Genomic DNA, 18391 nt, shown 5'->3' with positions numbered 1-18391 from the left:
AGGGAGCAGGAAAGACACCAGCACATTCCCCCACCACAGAGCAGACCACACGCCTTGGGGCCAGTGCCAGGGAATGAGGCACCGGGGACAGTCTGCTTAGCTCACAGAGCCCAGAATCTTGGCATAAGCAGCTTGGGAGAGAGGCTCACACCGGCCTGTGGTGGGTGAGGACACACAGTGGGCTATGGGGCAAAGAGTAGACACAGCCCCAGGTCCCGAGAGCTTCCGAACACTCAAGAGGAACGCCAGCGCCATCCTGAGGCCCTTCCCCTGCCTATGCAGAGGGTGACAGTCGGGGGGTGGGGGCGGTCTCTGCACACCTAGGTCTCTGGCAATCAAAGCAGACCTCACATGGGCAAGTCTGACAGTGAAGCCTGGCCGGGGCTGGAGGGCAGGGAGAGAAAGCTGCTAAAGCAAACACACAGTGCCTCTGGGGCATTTATTCTGGTCAGCCACATGCTAGCCTAGCATATGGGGAACACAAGCCGTTTTGCAGAAAACTTTAGTTGCAAAACGAATGAGAATAATATGGCACCGGCAACGATCAGGTTCTGAAATGACTAGAACTGTTAAGTTTTCCATCTCAGCAGCACATGCTATGGCCAGTGAGGCAGGGTCCGTCAGCTGGTGGAGGGGGCTGGAGGGGGCTGGAGGAAGGGCTTTCAGGAGGGAGAGGGATGCCAAGTACGCGAGAAGAGCGCGCAGCTCAGCAGGTGCCCAGGAGAGCGAGAGACAGATGTGTGAACGTGCTGCTTGGGTCCCACCGTAAAGAGGAGGTGGCAGAGGGATGGGGCAGGGAAGGCAGTGTGTCCCAAGGAAGGGTCAGCAGGGAGCTTCTCCAGGAGAGGAATGAGGACCGACGGCAGGAGCTTCTGGGGCTAACGGCTTCAGGGGAAGGACCTGCTTTTGGAACCAGCCAGTCGCTCCCTGGGTGTGAGTGTGGTGGTCGGGAGGGCACCCCAGCCTCCCTTCAAGGGCCCTGCAAGGGGCAGGGAGCAGAGGAGAAGCCTCCCAGTTCCCAGGACTGGCCCCTGCAGGCCCCGCTGAGCCTCTGCCTCCCCCGCAGGTGCGCTCGGCCGTGAGGAAGAGGTGGCACCGTTGGCAGGACCATCACTCCCTCCGAGTGCCCGGGGCCCGGGCCATGTCCATCCCCACGTCGCCCACACGGATCAGCTTCCACAGCATCAAGCAGACGGCCGCCCTGTGACCCCTCCATCACCCCGCTTGCTCATCACTCCACCAGCAGGACAGCTTCCCTATCCTCCTGGGGCGCCTATCTCTGGGTTCACTTTGCCACCTCGCCGCTCGGGCCCTGGTGGGGGCAGAAGGGAGGGGAGACGTCAGCTGGCCCGCCCTGCTGGCTGGAGAGAGGCGTGCGGCAGCAGGCTGTGCGAGAGGCTCTTAGGAGCCAGGCCCACTAGGCCCAAAGTCTCAGTGCAGAGGGATGGCACAGGGGCCACCCTCCAAGAAGAGCGGGTCACATGTCTTCAGGCATCTGCCCACACCAGCCTCTCTCCCTGCATCCTCACTGTAGCCCCATTCACAGGCGGGGAAACTGAGGCCCAGCGCCAGGAAGGGCCTGCCCGAGTCACACAGCTCGTTCGTGGCACAGTAGGGGCTCCCCTCTCTGTGAGAGCCGTCCCACCAACAGCAGGGTGACATTCGGCCTTGCTCCCTGCTCCCGGCCTTCTGCTTCCTTGCTCAGGGCTGCCCTCACAGCAACTGGAAGCAAAGAATTAGTTTGGCTTCCTCCCAGGGGCTCTCACGTAGACCCCAGCCCAGAGCAGGCCGTCTCTCTGCCCCTCCCCAGCCATCTCTGGGGTCCTAGGAAGGATGCTGCTTCCTGTCCCGGGACACCTCTTCTCGGCCTAGTCCACAGACTCAGAGCCTTGGGGAGGGACACGTGGGGAAGGAAGACACAGTTAGGGCAACCAGACACATAGTGCAGATGAAACGAGGAGGAGAAGCATGGTGGCCGGGGACAAGGAGAAAGAAAGCAATTAGGTCTTTGGTGACTAGAACGAATCTCCCAGCTCCCACCACAGACCGGGCTTCATTTCAGCCTCCCCTTCAGAAACATCTCAGCTCTCTGTGAAATAAACCATGCCTCTGTGGAAACGGCTTCCCCTCAGGTCAAGTCAACCAGACATACGAAGGGGTGCCGTGGCCAAGGATGGGGGGCTGGATCCTCTCTCGTTTGCAGAGCCCATGGCCCCGGTGCAGGGCTGGTTCTCCTCTCTGACCTGTGTGTCTGCAGGTCTGTCCCTTACTCCCCCAAGACAGTCTCTAGCCCTCCTTTCCTACCGAGGGCAGTTCAATTCAGCACAGAGGAGAGGTGCAGCTTGCCCAGCACGCCACAGCCCATCCGAAAATGTTCTAAAATCCGGAGGCAAGTGTAGACAAGGCCCCACAGTATTTGTGAACAGCACCATGAAGAAGTTCCAGGAGAGGGTGGGAGTGGAGGAGGGGAGGCTGGAGCCATCAGGTCAGGGTTCAAAAGGGCTTTTGCTCTAGGAATACCTACAACGTATTTTTTTTTTATTATGTATCCCATCTTGCATATTTTTCAGTTGCCATCTAATATTTTTTTCACATTTTTTTAAATTGGTGAGAAAGGTGATTTCTGGCTTTTAGCAAATATTTACACTTTTAAAATAAAACTGCCGCAACACTTTAAAATATATCATTCAGAATCCAAACACAGCTGTGATTTAATAGCCAGCCTCTTTTGTTTGAAAAAAACAAGCTAACCAGCTCTTCCTCAGGAGCTGGAAATTTTACGTTGTTCCTTTTCTCTTTGAACTTCTGTCTTCATCCCATTTCCCCCATAGAATTTTATACTAATGTAGTATTTTTATGGTTGAAAGTCTTTCCTTGCTCACCTTATCATACTTCTCTGCCACAAAATATATTTAGAAATTGAAATAGAATTAATTTTCTGTGACTAAAATTTGTAAAGAGTTTTTTTAAACACATCTTCTGGATTGAGTTATCACAACTACTTTTGATATAAAATATAGGGTACAATTGATTAATATAACACAGACACTGAAAGTTTTTGCAAGGCAAATGTAAAGCCTTACAAAAGGAAAATTTATTGAAAACCCATCTTAATGGAATGGATAGGAATTTAATTGTTCATGAATCTGTGGGTGAATATTTATTGCTGGAATGAATCAGGACTTAGCATCTTTTCTTTCTTTTTCATTTTTATAGCTCCACGTGCTAAGAATGAGGAGCTTTTTCACATAAATAAGTAGATGTCACTCGGGTCTCTGACCTCCTGAGACGTATGCCAAAAACTGCATAGTGATCTATCAACCAAATAATGTGTCAGGCCACCACGTGATTAAGTCCTCTTTAAATTTGGCTGAAAGAAATGAATTGAAAACCACCTGACTTGCCAAAGGCTTGACTACCCCACCAGCAGCTGAGCGGGGAGAGGTTAATGACTAGGCGGTGCATCTGAGTGACAAGCGGCCGGGCCCCGGCTTTGCCTGTCGGCGGGAAGGCAGTGGGGCTCCCTGCCTTTGTGCTTTCTAGATACACAGAACGAACTCTTGTGTGTCTTGTAAAGCCTCCCTGTGTGCCCAGAGGTGGTGTACTGGCTGCTTCCATTAGCATCATGGGGGGTGCTTGTAGAGCAAGCAGCTTGGTGCTCATCAGAGGTCCCTCAGATGCGGCTCCTCGCCCCACAGCCCTGTTTCCCGGCCTGCAGAGCATCGGAGTCACGAACCTTTGCTCAGGAGGCAGTTTGGCCTGTTCCCTCTTCAGAGAAGGCCCGTCCTCGGTTCCTGCACTGACCGACCGTGCATTCCCTCATCTCTGGGGTCCTCAGTCATGCCCTCACCCCAGGCCCTGGCTATGAAATGCCACCAGAGGCATTCGACCCTCTGTGGGTCCCGCACTAGTTAAGCTCGTTAGGCACCTGCTCCTCGCAGCCAAGCCAGGCCTTGTGAGCATCTGCTTCAGCGTGGGCAGTCCCTCGCCGAGCTGGCTTTCCTGGAAAGTGGCCTTGTTGGTGGACGCTCCTCCTCAGTAGGCAGGTTCTGGCACCCAGACCCCTCAGGGCCCTTTCACCCCCCGGATTTATAAAGCTGAGGAAGGCTTGAGACCGCAAGTGTATTCCTCAGCCCAGCCTTGTGGCCCCACTCCCAGTGAGAGACCACAGAGCCCTGACCCCAGCACGGCTCCAACGCCTGGCCTGTCAGCAAAGCGGGGCCCTTGAGGGGGTCGGAGCCTGCAGATGACAAGGACACCAGCAGACGCGGTAGGTGTGGAGCGTCTGTGCGGTGGGCAGTGGAAGGTGAGGATGACGTGTCCCTGCTGGAGCGGCTGTGGTGCAGGTTCCACCTGAGGGCTGAAGCTGCAAGCCCCCTGCTCTCCTGCGAGGGAGGCTGACCAGCAGCAGAAAGGAGGATGGACTTCGAGTGGAATTGAGAGGCTCGCGGAAACCGACCACCGACATGTGGACGTACGTAGCGGGAGGTACACACAGAGGCTCACAGAGTGGAGGCGAACACTCCGGGGGCCGCAGAGGGAGGCCCGGATGGACGCTGAGAGACTCCCGGGGACACGCAGAGGGGCACCCAGGCGCCAGATGCACACGCGTCCATCAGTCGGTCGTTCCCCGTTTACTGAGCCCCCCTGTGTGCCATGTAGGGAAATAGCAGCACGAATAACACAAGGTTCCTGTTCCAAGAAACCCAGAGTCTACTTGAAAAGAAATAGCTCCCCAATGGCACCAGGTAAAAGCAGGAGAAAGGACGTGCTCTGTGTCCCTCCCTGACCGGACGTGCCAGTGTCCGCTTCCGTCTGCTGTGGTGAGGAGGAAAGGATCAGGCCTAAGGACGGCGAACAAGCCAGGTTCTGCGGCTGGCGCTTTCCTCCGCGCCCTGCATTTTCCACGTCTCTGAGACCATGCCTGTGGTGGCCTCAAGCCAGACGAGGTTTGGGGGACACAAGAACCTCAGCTGCCCTCCCCTATGCCCTGCCCATTTCCCATAGTCCGGGGCATCCTGGACTGCCACAGAGACAGACAGAACTAGAAAAGGAGCCCAGTGTTTGCTGCTCTTCCTTCCTGAGCATCTTCTGAGCACCGTGGGCAGATGGGGCACATGGGCAGGGAAGCGATGGGCTGGGAAGGGGGCTGTCACACAACAGGTCGCCCCCTTCACATGTCTGAGGCTGACACGGGGCGTGCCTGGGGGCTGCGAGGCACAAGGGGAGTCCTTTCCTGGAGTGACACTTCAGCCAGGATGTGGGAGAGGTCTGTGGACAAGAGCTGTGGCTCCTGGCAGGGAGCCTGGCCGGGGGGCCCACTGCTCTGAGAACACACCCGGGTGGCTCGTAAGAACCAACGGCGCTGCTCTTCGAGAGCAGACTTTGGGAACCTTTGTTTCCAGACTGGGTGGGATCTAGAAATCTGCACGTTCATAGGCCCCTCAGGTGTTTCTGTTGCTGTCTGGTGTGGGAGCCACTGAACTAACAAGGAAACATCTCGTCTCTCCTTTCCAAAACACACACACACACACACACACACACACACACACACACACACACACACACACGTACGTACTACTATAGAAAGGGAAGGTGAGTGACCTGACCTGCCTTTCTGGAAACCTCTAAGGCAGCTATAGCAGGAGGAAAGAGGCAGGTACAAAACATGTAAGTGTATTCATCAATATGCTTATTATGGCTTCCAGCTCTGCCCTGGAGATGCCACTAATTCTCCTGAGGGAGCCGCGCCACTTAGAGAGGTTAGTTAGCAGGAGTGGGCTGAGAGCGCGCTGAGATCACTGCCCTGTATTGACCAAGTCTCCCCCAGATAGTGTTGGTAGGGATTGCTTCGCTCAGAGCCTGAGGCCCTCCCAGAGAGCTGCGGCATGCTTCCCCCACCACAGAACCACCAAGTGGACTCCATCTAGCGAATCCTGTCCATTCTACAGGACCCAGCCCAAAGAGCCTCTCTTCTAGGAAGGCTTCCTACCAGCATCGGTCCGACAAGTCCCCCTGGGAAGCCCCTACGGCAATCCTTGCCAGGCTCCACTGCCAGGCTGGGAATTGCTCAAGGACTTACATCCACAGCAAGAGCTCTGTTCCCAGTAGGAGCTCTAGAAACATTCACTAAATAAACTGGCCTTTCCTATTTGTTCCACAGAGCTGGTAACTCACAGCGGGAGTCCAGTGCTGGCAGGACAGACCAAGGGTACAAAGAATCCCAGAGACCTATTAGCTTTACATTGGGGGAAAATCCATTCTCCAGCTCCAGACACCCACCACCCCCAACCAGAGCCCCGGGGCCAGGCCCAGCCTGAGGGCATCCCCTCCCCATGTGCAGGCAGAAAATTGGAGGAGAGCCTCTCCATCCTTCCAAGACTTCCCTGCAGGTGTCCGCCCGTTAATCTCACGCCGTGTGTGGGGCCCCATGCCTTGATGGGCCCTGACTTCCCGCTGGGTGGAGGTAGGGGACCAGACCTGTGCCCCTGCTGTCCAGGAACATGCCCACGGTCCTCTGCTGGGGAAGTGGAAGCACCTCTCCCAAAGACAGGTCCTGGCTTAGACAACTGACTTTATGATCACCCTACTTAAACCTCACATTTGTCTGAGGACGCAGCAGGGGCCACAAATGCTACTTGGAGAAATGAATGATGAAAGCCAGGGCCCCCAGAAACTTCAAAGTGTTAGCTACTGCACTTTGGAAAGAGAACCCAAGCAGAGGGACCTTCCGAGGCCAAGTCCTGCATCCAGTCTTGATAACTGCTGGTTGGACAAATGAGTGAGCAGGCAGGAGCATCAGCTCTGGAAGAAAACCATCCCTCTGCTTCTGCTGTGAAAACAAGAAAGTAATTAATTGTGGTTCATAATTAGTTCTACAGGGGACCAAGTGAAGCCTTCTCTGGCTCCCTCAGGCCCAACCGCAAGCAATGAACAATCCAGCATCATGGATCCCCATGGAGGCCCCTCTGCCCGAGAAGATAGAGAAATTCAGACTTGTCATTTCTTCCTGCTTCTCCCGGTTCCAGTCTCCGTGTCCTCTGGAGAAGGCAGGTGGTGGACCCATGAGGGATAGGGACCCTTTCCTTATTCCTCCAGCTTGGCCCAAATAGCGTGTCCTTCCGGGGCTTTCCAAAGCGTGCACTATGGAGTCTGTGCCTCTAGTCCCTAAGCTAATGAACTCCCCCAGCCCTGTGTCTCCATATCCATCTCAGTCCTCGGTTTGAAACAGATTCTGGGCTATCCCCCACCCCACACCCTCAACATTGCACACCTAAACGTTAAGGTCTTTATGATGCGGGATCCTCGAGCGTGAAGGTCAAGAAATAATTCTTGAGGCGTTTCACAGTGCAAAAATGTGCTTTTATTAAAGCACAGAGACAGGACCCGCGGGCAGACGGAGCTGCACTTGTGAGTGTAAAGAGTCATTGATTATATACTTTGTAGTTTAGTTAGTGGGGATTAGGGCTAAGTCTCTAAGGAATTTGTGTACGTTGAAAGTGAGGTGTACGGGATCTTGGAGGTCTGCCTATTGTCAAGATAAGGTTACCCTTTCTTGTCTAGTAAAACATGAGTCATGAGACCCTTGAAGAATGTCATGTTCTACGTGTCTCAGATGTGCATCAGTGGGCCCCGTGTTGTATACGATTTATTCTTAGTCATATTCTTCCTGCCTTTGTTTCCCTCAACATTTTCATCGGAAGGAATGAGGAGAAAAAGTTCTTCCTTCGAAATGTGGATTCTTTTCCCTACCTAGAAAAATATAAATATATGAAATGTACAAATACTATGCATTAAATAGTGCAGAAAATTTCTAAAGAAATCCTCAAAAGAACCACAGACCCGGGGCGCCCGGGTGGCTCAGTCATTAAGCATCTGCCTTCGGCTCAGGTGGTGATCCCATCTGGGGATCGAGCCCCGCATCGGGCTCCCTGCTCCGCGGGAAGCCTGCTTCTCCCTCTCCCACTCCCCCTGCTTGTGTTCCCTCTCTCGCTGTGTGTGTGTGTGTCTCTCTCTCTTTCTCTCTGTCAAATAAATAAATAAATAAATCTTAAAAAAAAAAAAACTAAGGGGAAAATTAAAAAAAAAAAAAAAAAGAACCACAGACCCAAGTTTAAAAGCCCGTGACCTCAAGATAAAAGAAAAACGCTCTCATGTAACTAATTAAAGAGTCTCCCACATTGGCGGTGCTCCAGCCTGCCTGTTAGAGGCAGCAGGGCACTCTGCATCACACAGGTTTGTGAGCCCACTCCAGACCTCCTGAAACACAATCCCAGGGGGCGTGAATCCACACTTTTACCAGGCCCCAGGAGTGCTTCTCACCCAGGAGGGCCCTGGGAGCCACCAGCACACAAGGCCTCTTCTCCCTCCCTCCCTCCCTCCTTCCTTCCCTGGCACACAAGGCCCTTGGCTCGCTGCACCTCCTGCTCTGTCCACCTCTCCCCTGCAGGGCACAGCTCTGCCTTTTCCCACACCAGCTACTGTATTTAGGTTGGGTCTCCAGCCGGAGCCTTGTTGGCCCCAGTCCTGAATTGCCAGTACCCAGGAAATGTCGGGATTCCAAGAGAGATTTCATTTGAACCAAGGGTTCCAAAAGCATGAATCTGAAAACCACTGAATTCACACAATCTTAGTCCCTTGGGCTCTCTCCCCTTGGTGCTCAGGGTAGGAAGGAGCTTTCTAAGTGAGGCTGCTAGGGGAAGCTTCTACCGAAGCACAGTAGAACGAAACAAGACAGTACAGGAATTAGTGCGTGTAGTAGGGCCATGTCAGTGTGCTGAACTTGGAGGCAGAAAGGAAAGAAGTGAACACCACACAGGCCTCAGCATGGCAGACCAGACTAAATGTTTTCCCATGTACGTTCTCATTTAATCCTCTTAAAAATCCGGCAATATAGAAAAACTCAGCCTATAAAGAAAGAAAAAAAAATGCTCGCTACAAGTTCCTCTCAGGAAGTCTAACCCAGACCCAGGAACTCCTGTCCCTCAAGGGCCTTAAAGTCTTAAGAGTTTCTCTGCTTTGAACTTCTTCTCAGAGTCTACGATTTCATATGAATTTTTAAATTTATGTTCATTTTAGTTATAATCTTAAAAAGGTAGTGAAAGTCTTAAATTTTAATAATCGTCTTAAAAAATATTTGACCTTAAAACACCCTTTTCATAGTGTCAACGGAAATATAGTTTAATCATACAAAACGGTAGCTACAGTTCCTCAAACTGGGGATTCCCTAATGTATTCCACAGTTTTGAGATTTGGTGTCCTCTATCAAGGTCACTAGAATATACTGAATTTATGAACCTGCCTTGGCATGAATGACCCAGCGACTGCCGGGCTTTTCCCGAGGGACCTGCATTTTAAGCCAAGAGTTGAGTTACATTATGTGCATTAGGGGGTAGACATTCTGAAGTGAGCCAGTTTTTACACCAAAATACTGAATGCGGGAGCTGCCCTGGAGAATATGCATCCTTAAGTCAAATATTTATTGAGCACCTACTGAGTGCTCGCAGTCTTCTGGGCATAACAGGCATATAGCCATGAATAAAACAGACCCAAATCCCAGACCTCATGGAACCTACATTCTAATGGGGAGAGTGAAAATTAAACAAGAAGGAAAATATGCTATATAGCATTAACTGATAAAGGGGACAAAATAAACGAGGAATGGGAGATAGAGTGTGCATGCGTGTGAATGTGAGGGGAGGAAGGTTTGGCTCGAGGTTGAAACTGTAAGTGGAATCGTTGGGGACGCCTCACTGGGGGTGACTGCTGGATCAAGTCCTGAGAACAAAGGGAGTACTTGTGAGCATCTGATCCTGGCGGGAAGCGTTGCAGACAGATGGAAAAGTCAATGCCAAAGCCCAGTGTGCATGTGTACGTGCCTGTGTGTGTGTGGGGGGGGGGGGGGCTGGTGGGGAGGGAGATGGGGGCGACCATGCAGGTATTATTCTTGAGTGAGAAGAAAAACCACTGAGTCTGAATTTGTAGGACCAATGGGATCACGTGGGCTGCTATTTTGAACACAGATTGTGAGACAGACTTCAGATAAGAGTCTTGCAATAAACCAGTAAGGAGATGGTGGTGGCCGGACCAGAGTTGTGGCCTGATTCTGAATATCCGGTGAGGATGGAGCCAATGGTCTGGATGAGGCATATAAGAGAAAAAGCAGTCAGGATGGGCACTGAGGAGCTGTTACAAACCGAGAGGTCAGGTTTGCAAGCTTGCTTCAGAATTCTTTAGAAAAAAACGGAAGGTCTGGTCTCAATTTTTAAAAGAATGTTAATAAGGATTTTTTTAAAGCTTGTGTTTTTGTTTTTTTTTTTCCTTTCCCAGAGTCTCGCTGTGCTTAATCTCGCTATCAATTAACTGGCACTCAGATGCAGAACAGTGGGTTTTGATGAACTAAAAAAGGTTTTAATTAGGCTAAGTTGTTTTAGTTAGCACAACTGCTTTTGCACTAATTGTTGGCGATTGAGTTTTAAGATGTAACAAATGCAGACACTGTTTGGAAAAATTCTATGCAGGCTCACTTCTGTACCAAGTCCAGAACATTACAAGAGCAGGCAGAGAGCTTTGACTCCCAAAGAGAGAAGAGCTCTCTCTTCCCAGCCTCACACTCACAAAATTTTCATTAGGTTCAGGCTCAGGCTGTGGCTTGGGACAGAGGAATGAGGGTTACAGCAGGACCATCACAGCTAGATTCTGGAAGAGTCGGAACTAGAATGCACTTTATTTTATGTCCAGCACAGCCCCCCACCCCAAATCCTGTAAGCTCGTGGCTCCACGTGATACCCAGGGAAACTAAAACCCCACTGCACATGTGCCCCTCCACCCTGCCCCACTTAGCTAATCGTCTCACTGGATACAGGTTCTTATAAATTCACATTTTCAAGGGAAAGCCCTTTCGGGGGAGCAATGGGTCCAGCATTTCATATGGGAAGAAAGTTCCCAACCGTAGAAATAGTAGGGAAAACACCAAAAGGAACCACAATCCCCTCTGAGGGATCCCCCACAGCTCATCTTGACTACACTGTCCCTGCCCCAAACACACGCATTACAGAGTGGAGGCTCCCACAGAGTAGATGGACTTTGGTGTTGACAACTTGACCCCTATTGTCAGAAGAAATCATTCAGGAGACCTTTCCCCAATTTGAGGGGGCAGGGCGGGGCTCAGGCTCTTTATGGCTTGAGCTGTAACATCCGTTACAGCAGTGGTTCTCCTAGGTGCTTTCAAAATAATATTGATGCCCAGGCCCCACCTTGGAGAAACTCATTAAACTGGTTTGAAGGGGACACAGACATGGGTATTTTTTAAAGCTCAAGTGATTCTACTGTGCGGCCAGGGTTAACATCTTTTACTGCAGCAACAGGTTTAAAAAGATGTGCCCTTTAACATGCTAGGAAGATAACACCATCCAGCCAGGAGAACAGCATGTCACAAACACAAGAGGAGCTCCTGGGCGAGAGGACAGGGGCATGGGCTGCTTCTTTCCAGCAATTCCTGTCAAAGCTCCCAAATTATGTCCCAATTTCCAGAAGATTCCTTAATTCCATCCACATGATTTTAACACAATTACTGTTTAGAGGCAGCCTAATAACCAAGAAGTATTGAAAGGCAACAAGAGGTGAATTTTGAAGCACAGCAAACTTGTTCATCCATTCACCTACTGAATCAGCTAAATTTCTTCATGGTGTTAGCCAAATGCCAAATGAAAACCTGCCTTAAACTAAAGGCTATCAGCAAAGATGCTGGCACGAGTTTCTTTAATGTGAGCAATGCTATCAAAACCTCTCCATCCCAGCCTCAGTCAAGAGATACAGATTAATAGTTTTTCCTGGTGATAGAAGATTAAGTGCAACTATATTCAGAGATAATTTGGATTTATGTCCAGGGCACCCAGTTCTCTCATGAATAGATTCCACTGGCTAAAACAGACACTACCATTACCCTAAGTTTATACTGGTTTAGGAAAAGTAAATAAAGGTCTAAAAGGAATCTATTTCATGAACAAAATAATTTTGCAAGTTGTCACAGAGCTCATTTGACATCTGACATCTCTAGTACCATCTCACACAATTAGTAAGATCATTTCTATATTTTTATGACTTGGCAATGAATTTTTTCTAGAACATCCAGCTATGTTCAGTATTTTACTATTATGAGCTCCTGCACAAGTCAGGCACAGATCACTTCTCTGAACATACCTCCTCATTGTATTCGAAAGCCCTGAATTCCAGCCTAGGTTTTAAAGGAACTACTGTGTTCTTACGCACATTCCATGGAAACCAGTTTGAATCTGACCCTTCCCCATCACTATTTTTGGAGAGAGTGATGAACAGGAGTAACTTCTCTGAGAGGCAGTGCTATTTATCCAGCTCTTGTTGAACTAGCCCACAGTCTGATACACACAAATACGCAAATAATTAAGAAAAAGGACTCACAAGAGCAACAAGCCAGAAAGACTCTGGCTTTAAATACATACTGAGCTTGAACAGAAGAGAGGGGTGTGTGTGTGTGTGTGTGTGTACAGAAGAGAGGGGTGTGTGTGTGTGTGTGTGTGTGTGTGTGTGTGTGTGTGTATGCAAAATTCGTGTGTCAAGAGCCTCTTCATTCAGAAGGCAGTCCTTCACCTGCTTGTGCTCAGAATCGAGCACATATGGCACAAACAGAACCCATGAGCTATGCTACTGGCCCACATTCCCCACTCAGGTAATCAGTCACTTGAGATGCAGCGGGTGTTCTCTCAGGAGAAATCACACACTGGCCCTAGGGGAGAACAGAGAAGAGAAAGGGAGGACTCCCAGAAGTAATACCCAGCACTGAACTCATGACAGATGTATTTGCCAATGAAAAGTGAAGACAGTTTTAGTTCTAATCCCTTTATGATCCAAAGTAGGCAGATCCCACTATGTATAAAATATGTATCTTTACTATTAATGAGCTCATAAGAACGTCTGAGGCGGTGGTGACTGACTAACTATGGAGGTACTCACTGTAAAAGGAAGTAAATTAGAATAAGCAAAGACAACGTCCAGCCCCAATGTGAGAATGCTAGAATATATGCTAAGTCAAGAGCTATAAGAAATCTGAGGTGAAAGGAATCCCTACAAAATGAACACTCAGTTTATTCAAAATCTAGTTCCTTCTAATAATGAATGCTTTAAAAAGCACCAGGTAGAAGAGAAATAAGCTTCAGTAAAAGGCTTTCTTCCCCCCCAAGAAGTTCATTCAAAAATTCAAGACTCATCCCAAGTCTACTCGGTGAGTACCTACTACGTACTGTGGTGGGTGTCATCAGAGAGGAGCTAAAAACGAAGGGGACCCCGGGAGACCCGCTACTGCAACTGTTCTTCATACCCAGGACGAAGGAGACATTCGGGAGACCGCCGCGCCCCTACCCCACATTGTCTGAGGGGAGCCTGAGACACTAGACAAAGTCCTCACTCTGCAAAGAGAGCTGTTCTAATTTGTACATCCTCGAATATTTTCCTAACAAATATATGTGTTCTAGTGTTCTGTACAAAAACATAATAGGAGTCCCTCAAAAGCTGAGCCCAAAACTGCTGGGCTGGAATCACGACACCGTGATGGTTGAGAACTAAGTCAGATAAGACAGGTGGGGTTCCTCCAGCATCAGTTTAATGAACGCCAGGGATACCTGCGAAGCCAAGTACAAGCATGCCTTAACATAGCAGGCTTCTGCCAATGCACCCCCTCCCAGAGACAGAAAAGCAAAGTCTTCCGGCCTCAGAACATCGCTGCTGGCAGCCCTAAGCCCCCACGGCAGCAAGCTTCCTCCATTCCTCCTCCTCCGCTGCTCCTGCTGCCCATCCCCTGCCCCGCTTTTCCTAGAAGGGGTTCCAGCTGCTGATGGAATGCTGTCTCTTTAACACATCACTTTCTCAAAAAAAAAAAAAAAAAGAGAATAGAAAAAGCATATCTAGACAGACAGAAAGTAGGTAAGTGGCTGCTTGGGGCTGGAGTTGGAATAGACAGTGGTGCTAAATGCACATGAAACCTCTTTCTGGAGTGATGGAAATGTTCTAAAACTGGATTGCAGTGATGGTTGCACAAATCTGTAAATACACTAAACATCACTGAGTTGGATACTTAAAACTGTTGAGTTTTATGGTATGTAAATTTTACCCTAATACGCCTGTTAATTGGGAAAAAAAATGTATTAACTGTGTTTAACATTAAGTCATGAGCATGTCTACCCAAGGTTGGGAAAAACACAGCTTTGCTGAAAATGCAGAAACAGGAGCAAATGGATTACAAGTTTGTTCAGAATTCCTTTAATTTTAATTGTGGGGGTCAGATTAGGCAGCCACTGAGGATAAAATGCAGTCCCCAGGAGTAGTTGCAATGCTGTTTGTAAAGTGGACATGATAAGAGCCATTTTTTTATTAGGGCAAGTGGTCAAAAGTCGTTAAAACTGTCGTCATTCCTCGATTGTCTCTTTTTTACCAGTCTCTTGCCCTTCAAAGACAGGATACCTGGCCTCCACATCGGCCCACGTGATGCTGCCATTGGCCAGATCGCAGACTACACTGGGCAGTTCAGAGACCTGGGGTAATAAAGCAAAGAGAATTCCAAGAATCAACAAACTGGATTAGAACATCGAAAAGAAGATTCACCCTGAAGTCAGGAGACCTTAGAGACAGCCAAATCAGTGTCTAAAGAATCACAAGATCCCTCTGCAAACTGGTCTCCACAGAATGTTTCCCATCACTCTTACTGAAGCCTCCTTCCTTACTTAAACTCACCTTTCTCCCAGGCCTGGGTTCGTGTTTTTCTTCCAGCCCAGAATGTCTAACCCCTGGATCACTCAATTCGCCCACAAAGCCTTTCCTAATTATTCTAAATTGCTGTCACCTGAAGCTACTTCGTGTGCATTAACTTTAACTCTAAGAAGAGCTAGTCAAGTAACATGAGCGAGGGGAGACTAGCAAACTGGGGAGCCCCAACCAAGGGGGCCAGCTGTTCCTCAGTCACAACCAAACATTGGCTACCACTCAGCAGCAGTTCCTAAACTTGAGCGTGCATCGGAATCATCCAGGGGTCACATCATGCCCACCCTCTATCTGTCGCTAACCTCCCACCCCACCTGTTTCCGATTCAATAGGTCTGGGGTGAAGAGTCTGCTTATTTAACAAAATCCCAGGTGATGTGATGCTGCTGGTCCAGGGACCACACTCTGAGAATCACTATCAGACTGGGAATGTAGGTCCACAGTGGCCGGATCTGGCTTTGTAAAAAGACAAACCAGAAATCCTTGACTTCCAAATTAAGACTATAAACTCCTTTGGAAAAAAAAACAGTCTTTTACTTCTGTTTTCCTATTATTAACTCTCTGTAGCAAGCTGAGCACATAACAGGCATGCTAAATAGAACCTCTGCTCAAAATTAGTCAGGCAGTTGTCAGTTAAAGTGGGTGTTCTTTCCTTCCCCTTCTGTATTTTCCCATCTCCATTATCCCTTCCCATTAAGTAAAATTACTGAAACATTATTAGCTATTTTGAATGGATTAACAGGAAAAGTTTATACATACATATGTATCGATACATATGTACACATTTGTATAGAAATATACAAATGTCAAAGCCCCCAAAGTCTGCCAATAAAACTATGGCAGCAACCACTTGGGATCATATGTCTCTTGCCCAAATAAACAATTACATAAAAGCAAACTGCTGGAGAATGAGCCCAGAGCGAGCCAAGTGGTTATAAAACATTAGATAACTGTTAACGGGTATTTTCATAATTAAGCCAAGGGGATTTGGGAATCTGTGCTCTGATATAAGCCTATGATTAAAATTCAAAAGAAAAAAGGGGGGGGCAAAAACACAACAAAATCCAGGTCAAATCAGAAGGAACAAGTATACATTTCTAAGTTAAAAATGCCAAAGAGAAGGCCAGCCACCTCTGCTCTAATCTGCCGCATGGAGTCTCGGTCCCGCAGAGTTGCCGTGTGAGGGGTCTTGTTCACTGTATCGAAGTCAATGGTGATGCCGAAAGCCACGCCAATCTCATCAGTCCTGGCGTAGCGTCTTCCAATAGATCCAGAGGAGTCGTCTACTTTGTGAGAGACGCCGTTCCTGGTCAGGGCTTCCGCTATCCAAAATAAATTAAGTAAATTAAAAATAAAAAACGGACAACGTTCCAATGTCATCTACATGTTGTCATACAAGCTCGGGAAACTTATAAAAGGGACTGAGACCAAGAGAGCAATTAAATTACAGCTGCAAAAGAAAGAAAAATCCCCAGTTTACTAAGTGCCTCACTGTAGCTCCTACCCACATCTCACCTGGCTACAGGGGAACAAGTAACACACTAAGAGCCAAGGCCAGGAGGACCCATCCAGACTCCCCCACCTCTACTTGCACCACCCCAAGCAACTCAATGAACTCTTCCCATTTCCCAACTCTGAAATCGGTGTGCCCCACCACATGACTACTAGGAGCCCATTTAGTGCTGTGGGTCCGGTTTGTTAACACTCCACTAGGATTCCCCTGATGAAGGGAGCAGCGCCAAGGTCAAGAGGAGAAGCAAGGATATTTTGAATCTGACCCTTGGGTCCTACGCTGACTAATTCAAATACTAGGAGAAAACATTCTGAACAAGCACACTCTCTTTTAGAAGTAAGGGCAGAGGCTAAAATCACTTAGATTTACTCTTTATTCAATATGTATTTTTACTGAAAAAAAGATACATCTAAAATTCAGTCTACTTGACAGTGTTCCCCTGGAGATTACCCAACTGGATTTGCTTACATAATTCCTTGACAAATGGGATGAACTCCTGGTTTTGGCTCAGTGGCAGGACCGAACATTTGAATGGAGCTACTACAGCAGGGAAACTGAAGAACTACATGTTTTAAAAAAGAAAGAAATCCAAAGACATTAGTTTATAAACATCTAAACATTAATGTCCAAACTTCATTATCAAAATACCAGAAAACATAATTTGAAAAGCAGTGTGACAAAAGAGAAAAAGCAAGATGGATCTGGTTTTCAGCTCTAAATTCGAACCCCCTTAGATCTGTCTTATGATTTAGATCTTAGTCTCTCCATCTAAAAGCGGGTATCTCCCATCTGCTCTGCTTACTTCACACGTCTGTAAAAAGCTGAATGATGTGAAAGCATTCAGAAAGCTACCATATAAGATGGTCATTTTTTGGTACCACATAAAAACCTTTCTTCTTTCCGTGGAAACCCATGAAGAACCTCCCGCCAAATCATCAAATAGTAAGTGGCAGTGCCAAAAACCAAAATCCCATTCTGTCCTTTAAGAAATTCAGCATGGCTGAAGGATCTGTGAGTCTTAGTGACAAGGTAAAACAGAAAAGTTTAATTAGTTTGCAAATGTATACTCAAAAGAAATAGGGTGAAACAAAAAGAGATGCTTTGTATACCTATACCAAAAAGTACAACCCTCCTAAACTGCTCCTAAAGTAGGTTTCAGAGTTACTGAGAAATAAAGAAAGCAAAGATATTCTGTGGAAGGCAAACCAGTCTACCGCTCTGAGTTGGAAATAAGAGCTGAAGCCAGTTTTTAAGTAATATTTGTATAAAAGGTCCACAGGAAGGCAAGAATATGGAACTCAGAATGAATAGGTCCCATAAAAATCACTGACACGGGTTCCAGCTGAGTCCCTCAAAAGCCTCATTAGCCTTAAATGCCAAGCTGCAATGACAACCCCGGCTATAAGTCCTAGACTCCATGGCTGCCCGAATCACAGAACATTCAGAATTCCACTCCTCTCCTCTATCTGGTGAGAGAGAAGTAAGGACATGGCTTTACAGAAAAATAATTTTTTAAATCTCACTGGCAATGTTTTTATACCAAATTTATAGGAAAATGGATTAAGGGACTATGTGATAAAAATTTAGAAACAATTCTGGCTTCTCAGAGCCTAATCAAATTTCTCTTCATGAGAGTAATCTCTGTGCAATTCATAAAACACTGTCACTAATTTGTTCTTGCTTAGCCCTTATAAAATTTCTAAAGTTCTAGTTATATCAATATTGTTAGATTCAAAGAAACAGCTAAAAGATTTTTTAAAAACCTTTTTATTAGAAAATAAACAGAAAAGGCCCAAAGCAAACTTAGTATCTAAAAAGAACACTTTCAATATGCCACCATTCCTCAAGAATAACCGTGCCTATATTTACACGTCTGGTGTCTAGACCGGGCTCTTACTATCTGTTGAATGAATGAGAAGCTATTCCTTAAATGTCAAGAAATTAAGATGCAATTAGGGCAGAGAATAAAACAGTAAGTTTATTAGCTACATTATTACCAAGAGTATATCAGACTTTCTAAAATAACTGGCATCAAGAACTCATCAGCCTATTCTTCAAGGTTAAATGTCCTAGAAAGAACTACATGTCT

General features: G+C 47.7%; 2 protein-coding genes across 5 annotated transcripts in view; one reads left to right on the top strand and one right to left on the bottom strand.

Annotated features, from left to right (window-relative positions):
• The window catches only part of CRHR2 (corticotropin releasing hormone receptor 2), a 45015-nt gene extending 43808 nt beyond the window's left edge, over positions 1 to 1207 (top strand). For all 4 annotated transcript variants that reach the window (XM_088018208.1, XM_088018209.1, XM_028119361.2 and 1 more), the window contains one exon: positions 1067 to 1207. In XM_088018208.1, coding sequence (XP_087874334.1) covers positions 1067 to 1207 — 141 coding nt within the window. The remainder of the gene's footprint in view (positions 1 to 1066) is intronic.
• Positions 1208 to 14269: 13062 nt separating this feature from the next.
• The window catches only part of GARS1 (glycyl-tRNA synthetase 1), a 45807-nt gene continuing 41685 nt past the window's right edge, over positions 14270 to 18391 (bottom strand). The window contains exons 15-17 of the mRNA XM_088018708.1: positions 16771 to 16864; positions 15921 to 16111; positions 14270 to 14564 (exon numbers count right to left, since the gene is read on the bottom strand). Of these exons, the coding sequence (XP_087874834.1) occupies positions 14439 to 14564; positions 15921 to 16111; positions 16771 to 16864 (411 nt within the window). The 3' untranslated portion in view covers positions 14270 to 14438. The remainder of the gene's footprint in view (positions 14565 to 15920; positions 16112 to 16770; positions 16865 to 18391) is intronic.

The sequence above is a fragment of the Eumetopias jubatus genome, unplaced genomic scaffold, assembly GCF_037043125.1.
Source record: "Eumetopias jubatus isolate StellerSeaLion01/CBP00866 unplaced genomic scaffold, mEumJub1_p1.0 scaffold_14, whole genome shotgun sequence".
In the NCBI taxonomy this organism is placed as follows: Eukaryota; Metazoa; Chordata; class Mammalia; order Carnivora; family Otariidae; genus Eumetopias; species Eumetopias jubatus.
Note: the sequence above shows the minus strand (reverse complement) of the source record. Positions and strands in the feature narration are given on the sequence as shown.